Here is a 23289-nt window from a genome sequence, read left to right on the forward strand (position 1 = left end):
GCAGGGATTACAAGCGTGTGCTACCATGCCTGGCTTGTGTGTATTCTTTTGATTTCGTTTTCTTGCCTTATCACTCTGACTAGTCTTGAAAAGGAGTGGTGAAAGTGGGTACCTTGCCTTGCTTCTGGTTTTAAAGAGAATTCCTGTCGAGCTTCTATATTCAGTATGATGCTGACGTTTGGCTTTATTGAATACTGCCTAAGTGATGCTGAGGTAAATTCCTTCTATTCTGACTTTCTGCAATGGTTTTAACATAAATGGGTATTGTATTTCGTCAAATGCTTTTTTAGCATCTATTAAGATGATCATGTGATCTTTGCCTTTAGTTCTATTTATGGGGTCAATGACATGCTTTGTGTATGTTGAACCAGCCTTGTATCCCTGGAATGATACCAGCTTTGTCATAGTGTACAATTTTCTTGATATAGTTTTGAATGCCTATTACCAGTATTTTGATTAGAATTTTTGCATCTCTGTTCATCAAGGATATTGGCCTATAATTTCCTTTTCTTGAAGTATCTTTATTTTGGTGTTAATGTGATATTGGCCTCATAGGAAGAGTTTGGAAGAATTCCATCTCTTTCAGTTTCACAGAATAACTTGTGAAGTGTTAGATGTAGTTCTTTAAAGATTTTGTGAATTCATCTGGGATTCAGTCTGGACCTGTAATTTAATGGCTTTTTATTACCATTTCCACCTCTTTGCTCTATTGGTCATTTAGGTTTTTTTTTTAAATATCTTCTTGGTTCAATTTGGGTAGGTTGTGCATGTCTAAAAATCTATTTTCTTCTGTATCTTTCAGTTTATTGAAGTACAAATTTCCCAAAATAGATTCTGATTATCCTCTGAAATTTTCCACTTTCTGTGGTGATGTCTCCTTTTTTACCTCTTACTTTAATAATCTGAATAATTTATCTCTTTCTTTTGGTTAGGATGGCTAAGGGTTTATAAATGTTTTCAAAGAACCTGCTTTTAGTATTTTTATCTTTTGTATTTATTTTGTTCTCTATTTAATTGATTTCCACTCTGATTTTAATTATCTCCTGCTTTCTACTGGCATTGAGATTAGTCTGTGCTTTTTGAGGGCCTTGAGGTACATCATTAGGTTATTTATTTGGTGACTTCTTGTTTTTCTTATGTGGGCACTCAGTGCTACAAATGTTCCTCTTAAAATTATCTTCAAAGTGTTCCAGAAATCTTGGATGGAACCAGGGGCATTCTAACTCCAAGCTACACCCCCAGCCCTATTTTTTTATTCTTTATTTGGAAACAGGGTCTCACTGAATTTCAAAGGGCCTTACTTAAGTAGCTGAGGCTGTCCACGAACCCAGATCCTACTGTCTCAGCCTCCCGAGTACTGGGATTCCAAGCATGCACCACCACACCCGGCTTCTATTCTGTTTAATTATAGAATATATTTATTTCCCTCCTCATTTCTTCTATTATCTAGTCCTAATTCAAATGTGTATCATTGACTCTCAATGTATTTGTGTAACTACTTTTGGTCTTCCTGTTGTTTCTTTGCATGTTTACTTTATTATGGTCTGAAAAGATACAAAGAAACATATTACATTTAAAATTTTTTTTCTGGTTCTAGCTTTGTAGCACAGAATATGACCTATTTTGGAAAAAGTTCCATGAGCAGCTGAGAGGAACATGTAGTCAGCTGTTGTTTAGGATATCCTGCACATGTCTATGAGGTCCATTTAATTTATTAGTGTTTTTAGGTCTGAGGAGTCTACTCACGCTTTGTCTAGAAGACTGAGTGGTGTGAGTGGAGTGGTAATGTTTCCAAATATCATTTTATTGGGGTCTATTTAAGACCAATGTCCTGAAGACTTTATTTTATAAAAGTAGATCAGCCCTCATTTGGAGCATAAGTGTTTACTATTATGTCTTTTGTTAGATTGTTCCTTTCATTACTAAGAAGTGGCTCATTTTGTCTCTTCTGCTAAGTTTTGGCTTAAAGTATGCTTTGACAGATTTGAATACTGCTATCCCTGCTTGTTTCTGGTATCCATTTGCAAGGAATATCTTTTCCCCTCCTGTCACTTTTAGCCTATGAATATCTTTGCTTGAAAGGTGAATTTCTTGCAGGTAGCATATACTTGATTATATTTATGACGGTCTATGCCTTTTAATTAAGGGACTTAGACCTTTGACATTCAATGCTATAATTGAGAGATAATTTTTATTTCCTGTAATTTGAGTTATATTTTCTGTTTTAAATAGTTCTCTTTTGCTTAGTTGCTCATACAGTGACATTTCTGCTTCACTGCTATTCTTTAAGTATTTTATCCATTTGCTGGCTTGGTGGTCATGAATTCTTTTAGTTTCTGCTTATCGTGAAAGATTCTTATCTCGCTGTCAGTTTTCACACATATCTTTCATGGATATAGCTGTCTTGGTTGTACGCTGTTTTCTGTCAAGGTCTGGAATATATCATAGCAGTCCATCCTGGCTTTCATGATTTGAGTTGAAAAATATGTAGTGATTCTCATTGTTTTTCCCCTAAAGTTCACCCAATCTTTTGCTTTCAATGCATTTAACATTATGTGAGTCATTTTGATTATTGTCTGGCATGAAGAAGTTGTTCTTTGATCTTTTCTATTGGGGTTCTGAGTATCTCCTGCATATAAATATCCAAATCATTTTCCATGTTTGAGAAATTCTCTGATATTATTTTTAATGCCCTTGGTTTGTGCTTCTAGACCTTCTTCAATACCTTTTATTTGTTAATTAGGTGGTTCCATTTTTCCCAATTTTTTTTAATGTTCTGGCCATGTTATCATATTGTCTTCTCTATATTGTTGACTGTGTGCTCAGGTTTGGCTGAGCTGTCTGCCAAGAGTATGACATTTTTCTTGTGGTCTTTCCTGCAAGAGGTGATTCCTATTGAATTCTTTAATTCAGCACTGTCTCCTTCATTTTACTGAAAGTCTGCCTCCTTTTGGTTCTTATTTCAGGCCTCAATTTCTCAATTCATATGTTCTTTCATATCCTGTACACTCTCTCTTATTTCTTTTTTGATTCTTCTGGTCATATTAAAAATCAAAATTCTGAATTCTCCTTCTGGCATCTTCTCCAGCTCAGTGTTGGTGATCTCCTTTGTTATTAAGTTATGGGAGTTTATTGTTTCCTCATTAGTCTTTATTCTCACATTTTCAGAATCTCAGGTTTTTATTTCTGTTGTCTTGGCATCTTCTTCTTCTTCGTATGACGGTCCTATGTCTATTTGTTATTACTTTATAATAAGGCCTGAGTTAGTTCCCCAGAACCTCTCTAATAGGATAGTTCTTAGTGCAGGCAAGGAGGAGTCCCTTTTTGGCTACAGACCTCCATGCTCTCCTTGTCCAAACTCAACAGGGCCAAAGACTATAATGTTCCACTCAGAACCTGTAGCCTGCTGGCTAGGATTTAATGCTCCACAGAATATACTGCTACTCTGCTGGTTGTGAATATATGAAACTCCGTGGAATGCTGACCTTTAGCCTCTGTGGACACTAGGACCAAGCTCAGTAGGACGAGATTATGACCTTCCAGCCTGTGGCCCTGCTAGCCGTGCTTGATGGCCCAGGACACCAGTGATGATCTGCTGGTTACAATCATGAGGAGTAATGTTAGTCACTGGCTTCCAGGATCACCATGCCCAATCTCTGCTGTCCCAGCCTGCAGTGTGTCTTTCTGAGTCAAACTGCCTGGGAGAGGCTGCTGCTCTACCAGCTACAATCACATGAAACCCTCTGGCCTCTGGCTTCCCTGCTGTCAGAGCCCAAACTCCAGCAGGGAGAGCATGCCGTTCTGAGCCTGGGGCTTGGGGACTGAGTTACTTAGCCTGAGAAACACTACTGCTGCTCTGGGCAGCTGCAATCACACGGGACCTTTCTGGATCCAAACTCCAGAGGGAGAGCATGTTATTTGGAGCCCAGGGCTTGGGTGGCTGGGCTATTTAGCCTCAGGGATACTGTTGCTGCTCTGGGCATCCACACTCACAAGGGACCTTTCTGGTCACTGGTCTTGGTACTTCTGGCACCCAAACACCACCACACCAGACTTTATAGCCTTCCTAACATGAAGCCTGGTCGGTGGAGTTATTTCACTCCACAGAGGCCACCACTGAAGATACTATGGTGATGGCTGGAGCCCCTTCAGGGGCAAGGCAAATGGTCGGCCCCAGGTTATGCCTCCTGAGTTTCCCCGGGAATGTCTGCTAATTCAAGTTTCTGCTGTGTCCAACTGTAGCCCCAGACCTACCTCCACAGGGATGATGTGCATACATAGACCATGTGGGCTTGTTCATTACCACTCGGACCTCGCAGCTGTGTGGGCTCCCACTGGGACAGTTTATAGACTCCAGATCTTGATGGCCACTGTGGCACTCAGTTCTGTGGTTTCTTGGACTTACCAAGTTCAGCTGCAGCCACAGGAGTTTGCTGGGCAGTATGTGTGGCCCGGAGGTTCCCTGTGGTCTGGATCAGTGGGATGTAGCTACCAGGCTCTCTGCGGCAAGATCCCATTGTTTCCTCATCCCACTGAGTTCAGCTGCAGCCTCACAAGTTCGCTGGGCAGTCTGGCTAGGCAACCTGAGGAGTCTTGAGGTATTCCAGTGTGAAGAGAAGAATGCGATGGCTCTTGGTGTTAGTTCTCTACAAAAGTCGGTTCAACAAGATTCTTCTTTTCTGGAGTTGGTCTCTGAGAGTCACCCAATTCCAGTAGCCGCCAGCTCCTGAGCAGGCTCGCCTCGATGGCACCGCCACTGCTCTCCACTCACCAGATCAGTGTAATGAGTGGTGCCTTCTCGGTCCCTGTTCTCAGTGCTGCGTCAGTTCCACCACGTCTCCACTGTCTCTCTTCTGTTGGGTTCTGGCTGCTTTTCTTCTCTTGCCAAGAAGCAGTCTTCCCGCTGGCTGAGTTCCAAGTTTCTGAGCCACCAAAAAATGCTACCTCCCTATACTGAGTACTCTTTTACACCCTCCCCATACACTTCTTTAAAAATATCAGAAGTATGTAAGGAAAAGACTTTTGGACAAAAACAAAGAACTAAATGAAAAACAAAATAAAAATCCGTTATTAAATGCAGATAAAAAGTGGGGTGAAGGAAGAATTCTGATACCAGAGAGCAGGACTTAGGCAAACATACAGCAATGAGAGTTGAAGTATCTCTACAAACCTGAGACCCTCGGTAAAGTGGTAAATTAGAAAAAATCCTATCCACCTAGCAGCACAAGAAATGACAAGGAAGAATGCCTGTCTCTGCCTGAACTATGGATGGGAAAAGAAAAAGGTTTTTTTCCCCAGTACTGGAGATGGAACCCAGGGGCATTCTACCTCCAAACTACACCCCAGTCCTAATTTTTAATTCTTTATTTTGAAACAGGGTCTCACTGAGTTGCAAAGGGCCTCACTAAGTAGCTGAGGCTGGCTATGAACCTGGATCCTCCAGTCTCAGCCTCCCGAATGCTCAGATTACAAGAGTGTGCCAGCATACCTGGTGAAAAAAATCTTTCTTCACCATCTACAATCACTAACTTCACCATGTGTATAACTGAGGTTACACTACTCAATTGATCTGTAAATCTGAATCACTCAAATTAATATGAAAAGTTGTTTCAGGATGATCATACCGGGGCAGCAGGCAAAAGCAAGAATAAGTCTAGTCTACAGTGACATGCCCATAAGCATAAGTATGGGATTCTAAAAGACAAAGCTCCACAAAGAGGAACCACAGTTCAAACAGTGAGACTGACAGTTCAGATAGCACCAAAGCAAGGTCAAAGGCATAAGGAGCAGAGACAGTGTGGCCAGAACCTAAGGCCTGAGATAGTAATAGCAAAACACTATGAAAAATAAGAGCGAGTGGGGAAATAGGGTCATGAAGGTCTTCTAAAAGTGAAGATATAGTTATTTTAAAATTTCAATATAAGGGTTAAATGGAATATTAGACATAAATGAAAAAAAGACTTGGTAAGGTAGAAGGAATATTTAGAGAGATTATTTAAAATGCCACAAAAGCCAATAAAAAGATAACCACAAAAAGTCTGAGCAGTAAATGAAATAAAAACGTATATTTCATATGAATCACAGAAGTAGACACTACAGAGAATAAGTGAAAGGAAATATTTTAAAAAGAATAGCTGATGCCGGGCGTGGTGGCGCACACTTGTAATCCCCGCGCTTGGGAGGCGGAGACAGGAGGATCGCGCAGGTTCAAAGCCAGCAGCGCGCACTGGCTTAGAAGACCCTGTTTCCAAACAAAAAAGTATAAAAAATAGGTCTGGAAGTGTATCCCGGAGGTAGAAGGGCTTCCAGGAACCCCAGTACCACCAAAAATAAATAAATAAATAAATAAATAAATAAATAAATAAATAAATAAATGAATAAATAAAATAGCTGAGAATTTTCCAGAATTTATGATAGACATGAATCCTCAGCTGTAATAAGCACAATGAGTTCCAAGTAGAATAGATAAAAATAAGTTCACATTGAAACCTATCATTGAAAACCACAAAACACAAACACAAGTAAATCTGAAGAACAGTGCAAGAGATACTATATAAAAGACCTATTAGACTAAAGTAGATGTCCCAAAAGCAAACTAAAAGGTGATGGAATGATATCTTCAATATACTAAAAACTGTCAAACAATAATTTCATGCTACGCTATTAAGAAAATCAAATGAAATCAATACTGAAAGCGTTCACCCTTAGTAGACCCACTCTGAAGGGGCCACCCAAGGCTGTATTCAGGAAAGAAGATACTGAAGCCAGAAAGGAAAAGTATATAAAGGCCACACTTGGCAAAGAAACATGTAAAATAGGAAAAATCTAAGCATACACTGATTTTTAACAAAAAATTATTACTAATTTCAATCATATAAAAATAAGATGAGATTAAAACATTTAACAGCAATAGGTAAAAGTAAAACAGGAAAAAATGATTAATGTTAATAATGATCAGAATATTAGAATTACTAAGTTTAGAATCTATGAAGCACAACTATATTTTTAAATAGCTACTAGAAGAACAGAAAGATAATATAAAATTTCCAAATAAGCAGTAAATAAATAAAAACAAGTTAGTAAGTAAAACAGATGGAAGGAAAGCAGGGTGGGGTAAAAAACAGCAGGAGAAGTAGGGTGTAAATATGAGAGAAATCATTGCGAATGTTGGCAACCACTGAAGTGACTAAGACTTGGATAAAAATGCAAAAATAATCCATATGTCACTTATAAAGGGAACAACTAGGGCACAGAAAAGGAGATGTTAATAAAAATGGGAACTGTATCCCCATATATTCCGCTTACTGTGACTATGCACAAACTCTACTGCGATCACATCTGTGTGTTTGATCAGCGTGGCAGTACAGCCCTTTACTTCTGTTACGTGATACCCTACATCATGAGCTTTAGATGCTGGCTGTAGATAAGATAGAGGAGACCTATGTATTTTTGAAATAAATTTTAAGATATATTGTTAGAGATAAAATTCTAGAGAAGATGAAAATAACTTTAAACTGATAATATAACCTTCAAATATATAAAGCATATATTGTCAGGATTACAAGTAGAAATACATGTGTTTCTGGAGGTTCTGAGACACCTCCCATGGTTCTCGGCAGACCAAACAGAGAAACAAAAGTCACACAGATACAGCAAACTTGGACCACAAAGTCAACAAGCTCCATCCAGAGGACAAACATGGGATCCTACTGCAAGTCAATTAGCCATTCAGACTTTCAGGTTGATCCCTGGAATCATGCATCAGGTGGAGAGCTTGGGCAAATGACCTCTAGAATTCCAACTAACTCTGAGACTGTTTAGTCTAGTTTCAGTAAACATTTCACTCAAACATTTAAAACCTGGGTTGGTTTTCTCTTCTTTTTCCTGTTTTCAAAAACTCCGGAAAGCACTGCAATGAGTTACAGCTTGAGGTACAAACCTCGGCCTGCTCACCGTGCTCCACTTAGACCCTGGTGTGGGGCGGGATCACCAAGTTAAACCCCAGGAAACTTCATGGATGGAGTCCAGAGAGAACCAAATCAAACCAACCGACAGCTCTGCACCAGTTCCCATGAGCCAAAACCACTGAAAGTCACTCAGCCACGAGGACCTACATTAGACCCCTCATTAGCTTGAGCCCATTTTTCTAAACCTCAGACATGTCAGGACACTGTTAAGTTTGATAGATGAGCAACGACTCGTTTTAAAAAATCTTTAAATCATTCAAGTCTCTAGAACATTCTGGAGAATTCACAATAGAACATTTGAGAGTTTTTACCATAAAACGACTGATAAATCACACAAGGTCCCAGTACCCTCTTCCAGGGAGAAGTCGTATTTCCTCTCAGATTCACTGGGGATGAGGGGCAGACAGAATTTGCATCCTGATGTTCCACAAATAAATGACAATAGCATCATAAGAGGAAATAAAGGAAGCGTGTTGACGTAATATGTTGAGCTAAATTTCTTACTAACATCTTTGTGAAGGCGGACACGGCTCAGACCCCAGTTTGCATATGTAACTGCAGTTCCACTGCTCTGAGAACAGAGATGATGCAAAGGGGCCTCATGTAATTGGTGCATACAGCGCCGACTGTGGAGAATGTGCTGTGTGTACTGACATAGGAGTTTACATTGCGAATCCACCATTCAGAGTCCCGTTTACCTTCTGCCGTTTTACAGGAAGTAGAATGAGAGACAGGGACGGTTCTCATGAAGCTCACGCCCCAGGTGGGGAGACAGACAACAATTACAAAGCGATCCGAAATTAAGTATTACGAAGAGAACGAAAACAGGATGCTTGCTGTAAGTTACTGCATACTTTCCAGTCCTTTATATGGGGGTCAGAGGCCTCTCTTTGGAGGCATCATTTAAGCTAAGATCTGAGCAGCTGGGAGGAGGAACGTCTGGGGACCAGGTAATAGGCTCTTGACTCTAGGATAATCTTGGCTTTTTCGAGTAACTGGGACAAAGCCACTGTGGCAAGAAGAAGAAAACGAAGAGGAAGAGGAGGAGGGAGGAGGAAGGAGAGTAGAGGAAGAGGAGAGAAAGAACGCAACTGTGGCTGGAACGAGGGGGGAAGAAGAGCGATGTCTAAGGAGCTGGCCGAGTCCATCAGGTTCTATGTGCTAGTAAAGGCACCCCTGTTTTATTCATTTAAGTTTGACAAAGAGCCTTGGTAGTACTGTAAAGAGGGAGAATATCAGGTCTGATGTGCATTTCTGAAAGTCTCTTTTGACCGCTGAGTCGTGAGTGGAGTGTAAGTGGACCTCAGTGGTCGATGGTTTGAGGAGTTGCTGCAATCCTAATTACAGTAACAATGAGAGGAGCTGGAGAGGCCCAGGAGCTCTGTTAGCAATATTTGCCGATGGAAGATGAGGAACAGCAAGCAATCCAGAAGGGAGCCATTTATAAGATACAGACAGCTGAGGAAAGACAGATTTAGATACGGAGGATTGACACCCTGCCTTCTCGATTACCATAACTATCCAAGTGGGGATGCCAAGAACGCGATTAGACACGGAGTCTGCAGTCCTGGGGAGAGGTCAATGACACAAAGGTTACATATAAAATCACGGGACTAAGTGGATCACAGAGGGATGAAGAAGAAGAGGGTTGCTCCAAGGATGAAGCCATGGGTGTCAAGGTTGCTGGAGGAGAGGAGAAACAGGCAAAGACACAGAAGGAAGAGTAAAGAGGGTGTGGGGAGAGGGGACACTGCTAGAAGGAAGGCCTGGATGGAAGGAGCCTCAGAGCAGAGCTCAAGTCTAAGACGTGGGAGTCCAGCGCAGCACTGCCCATTAGAGGACCCGCACGTCATGACAGCCCGTCCTGGTTTGATTGTACATACTACGCTGGAAGGAAACCAAGAAAGCAGGCAGCTGTGGGCGGCAGGCTTGACAGTGGGAAGAGGCAGCAAGAGAAGCAAATGTAAGAAGCTCGAGAAGAATGAAACTAATTAAATCAATTCAAAGAATTGATTAGACTGAGAAGAACGAAGCCTTGTGAGTGTGAGAACGCGAGCCGGGCAGAGACGTGTGCGAAGGTAGGGCTGCACTGACTGCACGGCCCCGCAGAGAGAGTGGTGGCCAGGTGTGGACAGCGAGCTCGGGCTGCACCCTGCTTCTCTCTGCAGTATCCGGCACCCAGCGTAGACACGGAGGTTAAAGGCGGTCTCAGCAGAGAACGGTTTTTCTGCGTAAAGGGAAGGGAAGGAGGGAGGAAGGTTGACAGCGTTTCTTGGCCAAGGGTGCTATTCCACACGGGCAGGGCAGTTGCCAGCAGACAGATCTAATGGAGAGGCTCCTTCACCTTCTCTGAATATCCATAAAATGTCTCCTATTTTCCTCCTGTTTGGGGAATTTCTATGCTTACCTTTCCATTGCTGCAGAGAAAACTCACAAATACTAGAGTTTTTAATGAATGTAATGCAAAATTCTGCTGCATACATTTGTTTTCACTGGCTTTTAAGGGTTTCTTTTTAAAAAATGTGTTCTTTTATAATGAGAGTAGGATTGTAAAACATCTCTATACTTAAATATCCTTTCTTATTGGATGGCAGAAAAAAGAATTCTTGATAAAAATAAACAATTTAGCTCAACATGACATTTTATTCTAAAATTATTTCCAGGATAATAGAATAAATCATATTTTGTAAGGTGTTTAGCTTAATAGTCTGTTTTGATCTGAAAGTACATAAAATGATAATTTTTACACAGCAGATACCATCACATTGATCTTTTCATTAGCAATTTCCCTGAAAAGTAGATTCAGCCAGAACATCCCCTCTTATCTGAGCAAACCTTTGAAAATGAACTTAACACATATACTCTCCATGCTAAAACATTCAGCGGAGAAGATGCTGATTACATAGATCATATGGCAAGATGGAAAGCTTCTGATATGCAATTTTCTCTTAAAATTTCAAACTACAGCTTACTTCCCAATCAGTCTTAAAGACAATATGAAGATAAGTAGTCTGAGAAATTAAAAATTATTTTCTGGGCTTATAGATTTTAATTTCTGGTCAAATACCCTAGGTGGACAGTTTTAGTCCACAGAACGAGAAAACAGAAAAGAAATGCTGGCACCCACAGCATGGCAGTGCCGTCCAGCATCAGCACCCTGCGAGCCCAGCCTGTGAGGGTGAGAGCTGGGCAGCCCCCGAGGAAGACAAAGGACACCGAGTGCCGAGTGCGGGGCATAGAGAGGAAGACACATCCCAACAGGAAGCCAACGACTGCACGATGGCCGTCAGCTCCCAGAGTGTGTGCGCAGGACCAACATTCCATAAACCCTCGTCTTCGTGAGGAAGAAATGCTAACTCCTAGGACTAGGCTCTTACAGCAAAAAGAAGCCACATTTGAGGACTTGGAGGGCTCAAAGAATACTTAAGCAAAGAATTATTCTCTAATAGGGATGAGGGTAATAAGTGAAATTTGAACTTCTATTCTTAACATCAAAGAATGGCATCTTTGCACTTTTTCTGGGGTAATAGAAAAAAATCAACATCCTTTGAAGTGTGTGGATGAAAGTGCGAGGTGAGAATCATCTGCTTGATCAACTCTCATCTGTCATCAGCATATTCATGTATCCTTTTTACTGTGACTAGTTCCCAAACAACAATGGGACCCCTTGCTTCCTCCTGTGTTCACGCTGGGGAAGGGCACAGTGGCTGGGATCATGCAGCCTGGAGCCTGGCTCTCTGGCGCACGTCCTGTCTCCATCACCTAAGAGCTATACAACTCTGCAGGCCGCCCAGGTGCTGTGCTCTCCTTTTCTGTAGAATAGGGAGTCTACATTTATTTCTAGTTGTGGAGTTTAAATGATTCCATGTAAAGTGTCACACCAACCAGAGTCCTGACAGGAAATGGACGGCATATTCCATTCCTAGAGACGCACGCCAAGAGAGGAAGCACGGGCATTTGCTGGGAGCTGCGACTAGCAGTACTGGATCTGCTGCCACCTGGAAGCCAGAAGTACAGGAGAAGGGCAGGCTTCTAGAAGCCCAGGTAGACAGGGCCACAGGGAGTGGGTCGCCTGGAGGAGGCGGCGGATCTTGACTCAAGAGAAAACAGCCAGCCAAGGAGGCCTTGTGGGGAGAGAGCCACGTGTCCTCTTGGTCCCTGCTGCAACTTTCTACCAGCTGACCCCTCTGGGGAGCCACAGGACAAGGAGGTGGCCACTACCTCTACACTTTAAAAGACTATATTCCTGTGTCTTTCTTTTATTATAAAATAACTTATCAACATAGTAACTTCCAGCAGACAGAGATAAGGAAAAGCTGAGAACTCACCAAGAACACAGATGGACAGTACATAGTCTAAACTTAAGAGTAAAAATAAAACCAAAGACAAAGCAGGCTTCTACTCTGGCGCCCCCTGACCCTGCTAACCAAGTAACACATTTTGACCAGCGATGTCAGACCTGTGTGTCACTGTGAGGGTGGCAAAGGAGGCCAACAGAACAGGCTCACCCAGCAGAGATGGCTGGCGGGCCTGCACCTGCCTGGGTGGAAAAGGGGACTATTGGCTCAGCAGGACGGGAGGAAGGAGATGATGGATTATTATGAGAATGTCAAGTGCTCAGAGGCCTCAGTGTCTTACTTTAAGGCACCCCACTGCGCCCCTCTGACGTGGTGCTTTGACTGTCCCTTCTTCCTACCTTAGTAATAGTAAAGCTTGGTTTAAGCTTGCAGCCATGCAGTTCTGGCTATTTTTCCAAACTAGCTAAGAACATGAGAGCACGGTGACCACGGTGACATCGCAAACTGATACACATCTAACCTCATGTTTGAAATCCTGAACTAAAGAATACCTAAATAGCCATCTAGGGCTCTGACCCTGGGCCACACAACCCCGGGCAGAGTCAGTTTGTCTCTGTGAGCCTTGGTTTATGTTACCTTTTTAAACAGGAGTAATAATAGCTATTCTACATCACTGGTTTGTTTTGAGGTTCAGAAACTACGCCTAAAAAAGGCTGTATGAGTAGAAGATATTAATGCTACCATCATTACAGGCCCTGAAGCCTGGATATATAATTGATACACTAAAGCGCATTACCACAATTAGCTGAGAATTGAAAACAAGATGAAAAACCACAAACCCGCTGAACAAAATCTGGAAAATCCTACCTCTCAGCAACTGGTTTGGCAATGTTTTCAAAAATGATCTCTTGTTTTGCATCCTGATCAAAAATCTTCTGAAATCTGCAACGTGAAATGGTGATAGTTAAAAGATGAGCCTTCAGACACTACTGGGATTATTGAATTTTGTTTTTCTAAAGGCTTTGTAACCCAGCCCACATTTGCATCAGTGGGCTTACCACACTGGACACAATGTTTGCCTGTCATTGCCTGTCGTCCACACTGGACACAATGTTTGCCTGTCGTCCTACCACACTGTCTTGTTGTAGTCCTGCATACACATGGTGGTAAACAGCCTTGCTTTGACAAGATCTGCACAATAAACCCCTCTGAAAAACTGCAGCAGCTTTGAACCGAATAATAAGCCCTGGGTCTTTAGCTCTCTAGAGGGACAACGTCTGTAACTAGCATCAAATACAGACCTAGATAAGGGCATGAAATGGAAACCAGGACCCAGATGAAAAAAGCCAGAGGACTTCTGGTGTCTTCAGAGCTCCAGATATTCTTCCGAACTCCTCTCTAGTGAAAACGGTCTTGCATTTCACCTTTCCTCTCCACTTTAATGAAATGTGCCCTGTGTTATGTGTAGGCAGGCGCGCAGACCAGAGGTTCCTAAGCCACTCTGAAAACTGCTTAGGGTACCCTCAAAGTACTTGTTCTGAAGTGTTTGCTTTAAAGTCTTCCTCCCTACAATTTTATTTGGAAAGAAGTTACATAAACCAAAAGGTGGAAGAGCCACCTATCATCACCTATACTCTCTACGGGAGGTTCACGTTCGGTGTTTGGGAGAAGCAAACATCTATCTAGAATATTCTAAGGCATTTGCACATTTACTGCTCAGAGTGCTTGACCACTCCCAAAAGTACAGGTCACACCGAACCTCACTAAAATGCAAAACTGCAATGCACAACTGCAATGCACCAATGAAATAACGGTAAAAGCCCGACAGATGTATAGCAGCTTCAGAGGCACACTGCAACTGATGTCAACGCCTGGCTGCTGAGCCGCATGCCCTCTACAAGGCTGAGCACAGCCTCGTGCTCCCCAGCGCCGCCTGCCGCGAGGTGGGCACCGCCCGTGGCATGCCTTGGGGAGGTGATGAGGCTGGCTGGCGTCTTTTCCAGGTTGCTGATGAGTGAGGGAATCAATTGGCCTTAAGTAATAGGAACCACATCTACTACATCGCTGAAAGAGACGGCGGGATATTAAGGAGGCACTGCATCTCACGCAGAATATATTCTGAACAGTAGCTTGTGGGAAATTAACTTAGGGTGTGTTCATTTCCTAATCTATTTTACAAGTATAGAGTGAGTGTCTACCACATACCAGGCACTTTTAATGAGGTTTAAATTATATTAGAGGTTTAACTAGATCAAGATGCAATTTTAGTGTAATATCTATAAAGCATATTGAATTCCTTGTTTAAAAAATGGCATCCTCCACTGTTTAAAACAACAGAGCGCTGAACCACAGCAGTCAGCCTCTGCTTCCTGACTTCCCACACACGTTTCAGAGTGAAGATGCCAACACCCAGATGCATAGTAGACCACTAACTGTATTAAACATCAAGCACCGTCGTCCCCAGCATTTCACTTTGCATATCGAGTTGCATAGCGACCTGAAGACATTCTGGTTAGTCCTCTTCTGAAAACCAGCGGAGAGCAAACTGAATCCAGAAGGTGTGATCGCTTTAGTCTACTCACTTCTGAGGAAGAGACGGAGGTCCAGAGAGACGGCATGATCACTCGGGCGCTGGACTCATCCACACCGCGCCCTGAGACGCAACTGGGGTTCTTGACCTGGGAGGCACTCGCTGACCCCTCTGCCCCTCAAACTGATCCTTCTAGCAATCTTCCTCGTCCCAGCGATGACAGCTCCATTCCTCCACACATTCAGGCCAGAGCCCTTTGGCCGCCCGACTACTCTCTTCGTAGTATACCCTCTACTCGCTCCATGGCGCAAGTGATCAGCTCTGGCCTTCAGAATACCTCCAGAACCCAGTCACAGTCAGCCCTTGGCTCTGCCCTTGGCGCACTGGTCCCAGGACCCTGTGAGCACTACAGTGCACAGATGCTCATGTCCCTTAGATGAAATGGCAGTTTTATTACAACCTATGCTCACCCTCCCATGCACTTTAGATCATCACTAGACTGCTTACAAAACCTAACACAATGCAAAGGATATGCAATACTGGTCTTGTTCAGGGAATAATGACAAGAAAAGGTCTGCACGTGCTCAGTGTGGATGCACTTTGCCCCCAGCTGCTTCCATCCACGGCTGGTGAGCCCCAAGCACGCAGTGCCACAGAGCTGGGGCCCGACCGTACTTCTCTCATTTCCACTGCTCGCACCAGGCTCCAAGCTCCCACGATTTCTGGTCTATTTTCCACATGTTCACAAAGTGATCCTGCTCAATATATTTATATCTGTGAAACAACTTCACTTCTCCACTCAGAACTCTCAGTTGCTTTTCCATGGCGCAGAGGGAAAGGCCGAGTGTGTGGCGGACTTGAAGGGCTCTGCGTGACCTGGCCGCCCCGGGCCCTCTGCAGTCTTCCCTCGCCTACTCCACTGCAGCCAGGACTCTCCTCCGGCACGGGGCCACTCCTGCCCTCGCCTGGAATCCTTCCGCCCCAGCTATGTAAATGGCGCTTTCTCAGCCCTTCAGGTCTTGACTGGAATTGCCTTCACTTCACCGGCACCCTTTGTTTTTCCTCCTGCCTGGTTTTCCCCATGGCACTTAACACTCTCTGACATACACTCTACTTACTGACCCACCCATCTTCTCCTCCCACTAAGACGTCAGCTCCCCGCTGAATTCCTAGCCATGGAAACACTCAATGAGTATGTACTAACAGAATCAATTTCCTTAGGGGAAAACAGCCTTTAGAATGCCTAAATATGTATCTCTGGACATATGTGTGTAAGTTGAATAGTTTATTAATTTTTATTTTGAATATTAAAACAAATATTTAATTCAGAGATCTAAAAATAAGCGAAGGGTGCTTTCTCAATGGGCATAAGTTGAAATACCTCGTTTGTATCTGGACAATGTAAAGAGTCTACAGACACAGACGTGGCTGGCTGCTGGGCCTTACTAAGTTGTTGAGGTTGGCTGTGAACCTGCGACGCTCCTATCTCAGCCTCTCAAGTACTGGAATTAGGAGCATGTGCCACCACAACCAGGCTTAAATTTTATTATTAGAATATACAATCAATACGAAAAACTTCTTGAGATTTTTACATTCTCATTTTTTTCATACTGAGTCTTCAAAAAGCATTCACACATTTGATGCTTTTCATCGCATCCCATCTCAAGCCAGACACACTTCAGGCCTGTTACGTCTGGACCGTGTGTTTATGTGCCTCTGTGGTCTGTGTTCACTTATATTTTAGAGAGGACCCATCTGAACAGAAACGGGTTGTGCCTCAAGGTCCTGTCTTAGGCTTGGCCGGCTTTGGAGCGCCCTGAAAATGCTCAACTCCAGTGGGCGAGGCGAGGAAAGTGTGACCCTAGCTGGAGAGGTGGTCAGGAAGGGCTGGTATCTGGAATGGGATCCCGGATCCAGAAACGCACCCTCCTGCAGCCCTGCGCACAGGAGTGCCCTGGAGCTCCTTCCTGTAGGTAAAGCCATTGTGCTACTTTCCCCCCACAAGAAACGAGCTGAGGAGCTCACAGGTACTAATGCCGGGAGACGAGGTCGCTGATGATCAGGAGCGAGGGGGACGGAGAGCTACTCACTTGAATCTGTAGCTCTCGCGCTTGTTATTCACAAATCCATCGGCCAGGTCTCGTGGTAGGACAATTTCCAAGCTAGGCGTTAGGTTTTCGTCTTCGTCTATGGAATAAATCTGTAAACATGAGAACAAATAAACATAAAGTAGTAAAATCACAGCTTGAATGGTGACCGTGTCATTACAGCTTGCACTGAAGTGGTATAAAAATTGTCCTTTTAAGTTAAAATTAGCATAATCTGGATCATTTTCCTCATTGAACTGTGTGTAGACTCAACAAATATGAAGAGTTAAACAAGAGATAAAACTTGAATCAATGCTGTATCTAAACTCAGGCAGTCTTTGAATGATCTCATACTCCAATCTGAACATTTGAATGGCTGTTACTGTCACTGAAAACTAAACGCCCTGAAAGCAACATGGTACCTAAGTGCTTCTTGCACATGACGTATCAGAAATTAATATTCTACCCAAGACCAATAAGTCTTTCTGAGTATTTACAAACTATTAGACCCAGAAACACAATGATGTCTGGGTCTGAGCCTTCTTAGAGAGCTCACAAGAATGTGTAAATTTAAGTTTTATTGAAAGAAGCCCAAGTTCCAGCCGCACACATCCAGGCCTTTGACAAGAGCTGTGGCTTCAACAGCTGCAGGCATTCCAGGTGCGTACGTCCCTTCAAGGCTTCCAGGCCAGCCCAGCACTCGCTGGCTGGAGATGCAGGAGAGATGGCGGTCTCTAGGCTGGTGTGGGAGTGCAGGGTCTCAGTCAAAGCCCTCACCACGCAACATTCTCATTCTCTTTTCGGTTACCTACTCCTTAATTTATTGGCCAGGAAAATCAAGACTCAAGCCTACAAAGAAATCATGCGGTGTGAGGAAAAGCATAGTATTTGGTCCAAATGCTGAGCCCAACTTAGCAGCTGTGTGACCAGCCACCACCTCAGAATCAAGGTTCCTTGTACATAAAGGGAGAACAGAAGTGCCGCCCTTTAACACTGCTATGGGCATCAAATGATGTAATGGAAATGGAAATATTCTGTAATGCAGCATAAGAAAAAGCTAGTCATTAGAGATCTTTAAAAAAAAAAAAAGATTTCTTGTCTTTCACCAGGAAATAAAATTCTTTCTAACAGCCAATATTTCCTTTTTAAGATCCATTTAGATGCTTGATTTATGGGGGAAAGCCATATTTCCAAGCAAGTAAAAGCCAGCCTAAATTTCCAAAAAGCATACATAATTTCCTAAGCAGATTTTTATTGAAGCCCCTCATTGAAACTGTGAAGACTTCGGGTACAGTGTTATTTTAATTAAAATAAAATTATCTGTAGAAAGACATGACACCAGGTTCAAAGGCTTTCTGGCTAGGTTTCCTCAGGAGACACTCAAGAAGTGTATCCTGCAGAGCACTACATTATAAAAATAAAAACTGCTTAATGGTTAGACTGGTGAATCAAAGGAGTATGTAAGACAGGAAACACACACAAGAGTGAGGAGTGGCACACAGCTAAAAAGGATCGGTGTGTGTGTGTGTGCTCAGCAGACAGAAAGAACCAACTGGGAAGGAAACAAGGGCTTCTTCCACCTCCGCGACACCCCTTAAGCCGTTCTTTGAAGCATTACGGAAAGGCCTTAGCGCCAGAAAACTTTAGCCTAGAATACTGGCTTTCTACCTTTAGTCATAAAAATATTTATTATCTGAGATAGGATAGTTATTTTTTAAAAGAGAAGACGGAGTAAGTGCAAAGATGAATATAGAAATATTTCTAAGATGTGCAAAGCACTGTACAAATGAAAAAGCACTGCCATTGTGAAAACCCGCCTTCTTTACTAAACATCTTATCATTTGAAAGATATGGTGCTGCTCTGTGCAGCTCCTAAAGGCGAGCAGGGGTCCACTGGCTCACTCTTTATGCATCCTGTTCTCTTCTTTTGGTATCAATGGCATAAGGTTAAATCTAGGTTTGAGTGTGACATCATAAAAAAACCAAGGTGGCACCTGAAAATACTTCCTGGAGAACCAGGCCTCACAAATGAAGGAGCGAGGAGGCATTAGAATAGCCAAAGGTTGCACTTTGAGAAACCAGAAAGCCTAGTGTTAAACCCGACTCTCTGGGAGCTTCCCTGCCCCATCCCTACCCAGAGCGGGCACCTGCTTCCGACTACACAGACTGCAACAACTCGGCACCTTGAGGGAAGAATCTGGGAGCAAATACTGCATACCATATACTTTCTACACGCACTTTAAAAACTCTGTGTGTAGGTGATCTTAAAAGGAGATAAAATGGGAAATACCATAATTTTCTCTCTACTGCTTTTTTTTAAAGCTACTATTTTCCTTGCAGTTTTCCATGTATCTTCTCCTAAATATATTCCACGAGAAAAAAGCGGCTGATGAGAGCAAACATTATATCCTCTTTGCATTAAATACATAAATTGTAGTCAGGTGTGGTGGTGCACGCTTGTTCCAGGACTTGAGAGGCTGAGACAGGGGAATCACAGGTTCTGGGAGCAGCCTCCGCTACTTAGTGAGGCCCTCTGCAACTTAGTGAGACCCTGTTTCCAAATAAAGAATAAAAAATAGGGGTTGGGGTGGAGCTTGGAGGTGGAACGTCCCTGGGTTCAATCCCAAGTACTGCAAAAAAAAAAAAAAAAAAAAAAAAACCAACCATAAATTGTATGAGGCAAATGCTAAATTATGAGGTGCTATGATGCTACACACAATATATATAGATACAGGTTATAAATAAAACACGAACAATATACCTATTCTAGGTATTCACAAATATGACCCAAACTGCCCTTGCTTATTCTCACATTCGGAATAATTTTTTGTTGTTGTTTTTTTTTGCCTAAAGAGGAAATAGCTTTGGAATCAAATCTCCTAATTGAAAATCAGTTCGGCTATTCACCAGCTGGGTGCCCTGTCCACATCATTTAAATCAGACTCAGTATCCTCATTGTAAAAGCGGGATTGACACCAGCCCTCGGGTTTCTACCGAGGACAAAGATGACGGAGATAAAGCACTGGTCAGGTGGCAATTTCCCAAGACACAGTGAGAATGGCAGAGAAAACAATGTTTTTCAAGCTTTTAAGAAGCACGGAAAGTATCTCTGCTCAGAGCGAGGAGAATGCCCTAGCACTTCTTTGTTATATTCTGAATTTAGCACCTACTAAATACCCACGAGCGTTTTCTGAATTAAGTATATGCGTGTACCCTTGTGTCTGGATGCACAGTCACCCATATTTATGACGAGCACATGTCAAGGAGTATGTTCAGGTTGCAGGACGACAATGCAGTCAACAATTCCTGAGGGCTCTCTGCTGGCCAGGTACCGCCATGCGTAAGCTCTGTGCATCTGTTTATATTTGCATCGTGTCAGACATGTACCAACAGGGGCAGCTCTGCTTGCACACGTTTTCCCCCACTGCAGACACGTAGGTTTGAGTGTGCCCGTGTGCACGGGGCTGTGTGGCGGCTGGGGGTCGTGCACGCGGGCGCCCTGTGCCAGGGCTGTGATTGGAGCCGTAGGGCCCTGCGGGTGGGCGCACAGCCGGGGTCTGCGGGCAGTGCGTGCAGGGTTCTGCAGCGCCCCCCGCCCGCGCCGGCCCCGCGAGCCGCCCCCGGGCCCGCGCTGCGGCCGTACCCCTTGCTGCTGCTTCCGGACAGGGGGCTTCACTCTCGCGAAGATCTGGATCGTCTGCTTCACCATCTCTCCCCGGCTCTGCGCCGACCCTCGGCCTCTCAGGCGGGTCTCCCCCAACTTCCGACGCCCGCGACCCGCAGCCTTAGCAACAGTAACTAAGGACACTACCCAGGGAGCACCGCGGCACCCGGGGCCAGCCTCCGCTCTCTAATTGGCCGCAGGCGAGGAGAGGCGGGCCGAAGGGAGCGGAAGGGGGCGGAGCCAGCGGGAGCGTGCGCTGCGCATGCGCGTGGGGACGGCGGAGGCGGGTCAGCCCGAGGCCACGCCCTGCTCCTGGCTGGTTCCCTCTGTGTTTTAGCCTCTTTTTAGCCCTTAAGGCTAAGAAGCACTGAAGTCGGCCACACAGAACCGGCTCCCTCCAGCTCTGTTTTGGAAGAGTAAGACCAGAGGAAGAGCGCTGCGTCCCATCCAGTAGCCATGTCAAGAAACGACGGAAGACGCTCTTGATACCCGAAAAGATGTTCAACTTCATTATCCATCGGGAGGGATAAGTTAAAACCGCAATGAGATACCGATACACACCTACCAGAACGGCTGAAATCAATAGCAACAGCCCCAAATACTGGCAGGGTGCAGAATGAGTCGCGTTTTATTAGTGCGAGTGTGTGGTGTGTGTTTTTTTTTGTTTGTTTGTTTGGTTGGTTTTTCGGTACTGGGGATGGAACCCAGGGGCATTCTACCCTCGAGCGACACCGCAACCCTACTTTTTATTCTTTATTTTGAAACAGGATCTCACTGAGTTGCAAAGAACCTCATGTAGCAGAGGCTGGCCGCGAAGTGTGATCCCCCTGTCTCCACCTCTCAAAAGCTGGGATTACAACCGTGCACCACCATGCCCGGCTTTGCAAAATGTATTCTATATAATGGTTTGGCCACTCTGGAAAGCAGTTTGAAATTTCTTAGACAGCTCAAAGTGTACTTACTCTGAGACCCAGAAATTGCACTCTTGGGAATTTATTCCACAGAAAGAAAAGCTTGTGTTTACACAAAAACACAAGCACCTTTATTTATTTGTAGCACCTTTATTTGTAATAGTCCCAAACTAGAAACAACTCAGATTTTCTTCAGCTACTGAATGGTTAAGCAAAATTTGGAATGCTGTCCATCAGTAAAATAGAAGGACCTATTGGTGCATGTGACAGCTTTAGTGAACTTTCAGGAAATTACAAAGAAGCCAAATTCAGAAGTTAAAGACTATATGATTCCATTTATATAACATTCTTGCAATGAAAATTACAGAGATGCATGGAAGATTGGTGGTTGCCAGAGAGGTAGAGAGGCCATGAGGTGGTTATGGTTGTAAAGAAATCCTTGTGATATATGTACTATATCTCACTAGTGTGGTGGTCACAAACATCCACACATGATAGCATTGCATGGAAAAAATCACACACACACACACCTGAAAATCTTCACATCAAGTAAGAGTGAACACAACTGAAGATTATATCAATGTCAGTTCCCTGATTGTAAGCAATATTAGACTGTAATTGTGCACGGTGTTACTATTGTGGGAAATTGGAGGAAGAATATGAAAATTCTATTATTTTTTTACAACTGCATCTCAAAATAAGTCATTTTAAAATAAGACACTCTTAAGAAAATGAAAAGGCAAATCACAGACTAAGAAAAGTTTCGGCAAAACAATTATCTGATAAAGGACTTACATCCAGAGTATATTAAAACCCAATGATAGAAAAATAATCCAATTTTTAGAAGAAGGAGGTTTGGTCAAAATAGTTGAAGAAATATTTCACCAAAAAGGATATATGAGGACTGGAAGTGTAGATCATTTTAAAGTACTTGCCTAGCAGGAACAAAGCTCTGGCTTAAAAAAAAAAAAAATGAAAGAGGAGGAGGGGGAGGAGGGGGAGGAGGGGGAGGGGGAAGAGCAGGAGGAGATGGTATAGCCGGCAATAAGCACATGAAAAGATACCCAATGTCAATAATGAGATGCAAATTAAAACCACAACAGCCTATGCACACACCTCTTACGATGGCAAAAAGTAAGAAAATGAAATTGATGACACCAAGCGCTGACACAGACACAGAGCACCCGGTTCTTCAACGTCACCAACAGGGAGCACGATGGACGAGGGACTTTGAAAGATAGCTTCAGAGTTTCTTACACATGCGTGCTTACCATGCGGCCCGGCAATCCCAGGCCTACATACGTACTCAAGTGGGGTGAAAATACACAGGATCCTAAATACGAATGTTGACTCACAATGGCCCCAAACTGCAAAGAAAGAAAGTGCTCCTCAACCGGCAGATCAATAGCTAAACAAACTAGTCTATATACAATAAAAAGGAATGGACTGTGGGTGCCGACATCAAGATGGTTAAATCTCAAATTCACCATGCTGGGTGAAAGGTGGTAGACTTGTTTATAACTCTATTTATAAGCCATTCTAGGAGAAACTATAGGGAGAAAAAAAAGATCAGTGGTTTCTGGGGCCTGGGGGTAGGAAAACAGGTTGACGGCAAATTAGCAGGGGAGAGGGATTTTGGAGGGGATGGCTGATAAACTGTCTCATATCTTGATTTTCTTACAGCTATATAACCATGTGAATTTGTCAAAACTCAGGGAACTAGCTGGGCGTGGTGGCTCACGCTTGTAATCCCAGCATTTGGGAGGCGGAAACAGGAGGATCACAGTTCGCAGCCAGCCTCAACACTTCTTAGTGAGGTTCCGTGTAACTCA

General features: G+C 43.5%; 1 protein-coding gene across 1 annotated transcript in view; it reads right to left on the reverse strand.

The window, feature by feature from the left end:
* KIF6 (kinesin family member 6) overlaps positions 1-20591 on the reverse strand; it is a gene marked incomplete at both ends in the record, with an annotated part of 233793 nt that extends 213202 nt beyond the window's left edge. Inside the window, 3 exons of the mRNA XM_080700569.1 lie at positions 13133-13207; positions 16886-16995; positions 20526-20591. Coding sequence (XP_080556695.1) covers positions 13133-13207; positions 16886-16995; positions 20526-20591 — 251 coding nt within the window. The remainder of the gene's footprint in view (positions 1-13132; positions 13208-16885; positions 16996-20525) is intronic.
* Positions 20592-23289: the final 2698 nt, after the last annotated feature.

This window comes from Muscardinus avellanarius, assembly GCF_963383645.1.
Source record: "Muscardinus avellanarius genome assembly, chromosome: 8".
NCBI lineage: Eukaryota > Metazoa > Chordata > Mammalia > Rodentia > Gliridae > Muscardinus > Muscardinus avellanarius.